This window comes from Rhinopithecus bieti, unplaced genomic scaffold, assembly GCF_001698545.2.
Source record: "Rhinopithecus bieti isolate Rb0 unplaced genomic scaffold, ASM169854v2 scaffold_12155, whole genome shotgun sequence".
Lineage (NCBI taxonomy): Eukaryota > Metazoa > Chordata > Mammalia > Primates > Cercopithecidae > Rhinopithecus > Rhinopithecus bieti.
Window position 1 is genome coordinate 2,254,500 of NW_016807423.1, and position 3,272 is coordinate 2,257,771.

Sequence of the window (3,272 nt, forward strand, 5' to 3'; positions counted from 1 at the left end):
CTATTCAGGCCATGCCCTTGTATGCCCTTGAACCTTTCAGGGTGTTGATTGGCCCTTCCCTCTGGATCTGCTTTTTTTTTTTTTTTTTTTTTTGAGAAGGAGTCTCACCCTGTCGCCCAGGCAGCAGGAGTGCAGTAGTGTGATCTTGGCTCACTGCAGCCTCTACCTCCCGGGTTGAAGTGATCCTCCTGCCCCAGCCTCCCGAGTAGCTGCGATTACAGGTGTATGCCACCACACCCGGCTAATTTTTTATTTATTTTTAATTTTTTTAGTAGAGATGGAGTTTGACCACGTTGGCCAGGCTGGTCTCGAACTCCTGACCTCAGGTGATCCGCCTGCCTCAGCCTCCCAAAGTGCCAGGATTACAGGCGTGAGCCACCGTGCCTGGCCTGTTTTTGAGATGGGGTCTTGCTTTGTTGGCCATGCTGGCTTCCAACTCCTGGGCTCAAGAGATCCTTTTCCTTCAGCCTGCAGAGTAGCTAGGATTACAGGTGCAAGCCACTGTCCTAAACTTGGACGTGCTTTTTAATTTGAGGAGCACAGGCACCACCACCTGTCATTATAGCTCTCACTTGACCTCCCTCCCTCTCCACACACACAAAGAACAGACAGGTATCAAGGCTGTTTATTGACTCTTCACAGCCAGCGGCTCTCCCTCTGCCCTTCTGGGGTGCCTAATCCCCGTCTCCCCCCCTGGAGCCAAGTGGAGTGGCTCTGAGCTTGACCCCAGACGCCTTCCTGTTGCCAGGCTTCCCTGCCCCGCAGCCTTGGCCTTCCTGGTTTGCCACAGGAGCTGTTACTCCTTTGATTCCACATCCTCCTTCTCGAAGTGTGCGAGGTAGGCCATCTGAGCCGAATCATGCGAGCCATAGAGAGTGTCCATGCTGTAGGAGCTGCCGTGGAGGCGCAGGGCTGCATGCAAGAAAGGCGGACGTGAGGCTGTGCTGGCGGCGCCTGCGCCCGGCTTCCTTCGCCCCACACTCACCTTTGGTAACATTGACTTTGTTGGCCGCCAAGATGTCCGCCTGAATGCTGTCTAATTTCATGTACAAGTCCTCAGCGTTGCTCTGAGGACAGGAGCAAGGGGGACCCGGCTGGGGTGCCAGGGCAGTCTGGACTTGGAGTTGGGCTTGGCAGAGGGATGTTGCAGGTGGGGGGTGGGTTGGCAGCCTGACTGAAAGGGCAGGAAAGCGAACAAGAAGGTGGCGGGTAGAGGAGCCTAGGCCAGAGCAGTCCCTCCTGCAGCTGGTGGCCAGGTCCACTCTGCATGTGGAACGCTCCAGGATGGGTGTGGAGGGGCACCACACTGTCCGAGTCGCCATCTGAGGGCGCACTTACCAGGAAGAGCTGGTAGAGTTCCTCTCCCATGCCTTTGCGCACGTACTCCGCCACCAAAGGGAACATCTGCACAAAGCACTGCGCCGCGGGGGCGGGGCGGCGTGACTGCGGGGGCGGCGGGACTGCGGTTGCCGCCGCCCTTCCCGCCCCCTCGCTAGCCGCAGTGCGCACCTCCAGCGTGAGGCTGGCCAACCGCTGGCTGTTGCTGTGGTCCATGTTGCCCATGGCGGCCATTAGGCCGCGCACTACGCGCAGGTACAGCAGCTCCTCGGCGATGCTCATGTCGTTGCGTGCCAGGACCCTGGGCCAGGGGGTTCGGGCTGGGCCGACGCCCTGGGCTCACCCGGCGCACACCCCCCCACCACCTGGCGCACGGCGTCCTGAGCGCTCCTGGGGCCCGCGGGCAGCGCCAAACCAGGCTTGTAGCCACCCACTACCCTCTGCCCGCTTACCCGATGGCCTTGGCGGCCGCGGCCTGCTGCAAAAACATCGGCAGGCTGGGGGTGAGCTGGAGAACCGAGGGGTCTGAGGAGGAGGCGGCCGTGAGGCAGGAGACCCCCCTCCCTTGGCCCAGGCAGCCCCATTTGAGCAGGTCCGTACCACTGAGGATCTTGGCCTGCAGTTTGGAGGTCTCCTTGACTGACGGTATCAGCAGCGCCACGAGGCCCTTGAGCAGCGCCTGGCGCACATCGTAACCCACCAGGTCCTTGATCAACTCGATGGCTGGGGAAGGGCAGAGGTGCTGGAGAGAGGCCCCAGGCCCCTCCGCCACCGAGGAAGCAAAGAACCCCGTGAACCAAGTCGCCACTCGTCACTGCGACCTTTTACTGCCTCTCGACCTTTTACTGACCAGCACTGTGCGGGGCGTGGGGAAGCTGGGAAAGCGAACCTCAGTTGAAGAGCAGGAGGCGGGGGCTGAAGGGGGAGGAGGAAGGGTTGTATGGTGAGCCCACCTGTCGAGGCGGCCTAGGATGTCAGCGCTGGAGGCTGAGAGGCCCCAGAGAGGTGGGCCTTCGCCTTGGAGGAATCCAGGTTTCATGGAGGAGGGAAGTGCTGGGTCTTTATAGGAAGACAAGATGGAGAAAGACAAGGGGTGAGAGGGAGACAGAGAAAGTGGGTGAGAGACTTGTGGCAGGAAATGAGAAAGGGGAAGCAAGGTAGGAGCTCCTTCTAACTACCATCGAGCCCTCTCCACTAGGCACGGTGCCAGGCTTTCCATACAGCATCCGTGGAAGTTCTCCAGAACCAGATGAGGTTCACTTCCCCATTTTACCTTTGCCAAAATTAGGCACCGAGAGGTAAACCACTTTGCCTAAGCTACACAGCTAGGAAATGGTGGAAGCAGAAGGAGAGGAGGATTTGGTTAGGAAGGAGAAGGGGACTAGAATTTATGGAGGGCATTTCCTGCAGGCTTTCCTGTAGATATTTTACAGGCGTTCATTCAGTCCAGCATTCACTCAGCCTTTCGGCACGGCTGCATGTGAATGCCTATCGTGCCAGGTGCGGCATTGGGTACAGACTGAATTCATTCATTCGACCAACTGAATTCATTCATTCGACCAACGCTCCTTGAGCATGCACAAACAGGCAGCGATGATATGGTGACAGGTGCTGTGGAAGGAGTCAGTGGTTGGGCTGTGGGAGCACCAGAGAAAATCGGCAAGGATTGAATGTTTTTGTAAAGAAGAGAAAGGAACCACAGAGGTAGAGGGGGCAGGAGGAGATGCTAAGGCGATGGCACACCAGCGTAAATGCTACCTTTTTTTTTTTTTTTTTTGAGACGGAGTCTCACTCTGTCGCTCAGGCTGGAGTGCAGTGGCATGATCTCGGCTCACTGCAACCTCCACCTCCTGGGTTCAAGAGATTCTCCTGCCTCAGTCTTCCGAGAGGCGCCCGCCACCATGCCTGGCTAATTTGTATTTTTTTTTTTTTTT

General features: G+C 57.6%; 1 protein-coding gene across 1 annotated transcript in view; it reads right to left on the minus strand.

Annotated features, from left to right (window-relative positions):
* Nucleotides 1-607: 607 nt before the first annotated feature.
* The window catches only part of ARMH1 (armadillo like helical domain containing 1), a 54,035-nt gene continuing 51,370 nt past the window's right edge, over nucleotides 608-3,272 (minus strand). The window contains exons 7-14 of the mRNA XM_017881688.1: nucleotides 2,903-2,973; nucleotides 2,292-2,397; nucleotides 1,939-2,150; nucleotides 1,791-1,863; nucleotides 1,510-1,639; nucleotides 1,339-1,416; nucleotides 986-1,067; nucleotides 608-912 (exon numbers count right to left, since the gene is read on the minus strand). Coding sequence (XP_017737177.1) covers nucleotides 797-912; nucleotides 986-1,067; nucleotides 1,339-1,416; nucleotides 1,510-1,639; nucleotides 1,791-1,863; nucleotides 1,939-2,150; nucleotides 2,292-2,397; nucleotides 2,903-2,973 — 868 coding nt within the window. The 3' untranslated portion in view covers nucleotides 608-796. The remainder of the gene's footprint in view (nucleotides 913-985; nucleotides 1,068-1,338; nucleotides 1,417-1,509; nucleotides 1,640-1,790; nucleotides 1,864-1,938; nucleotides 2,151-2,291; nucleotides 2,398-2,902; nucleotides 2,974-3,272) is intronic.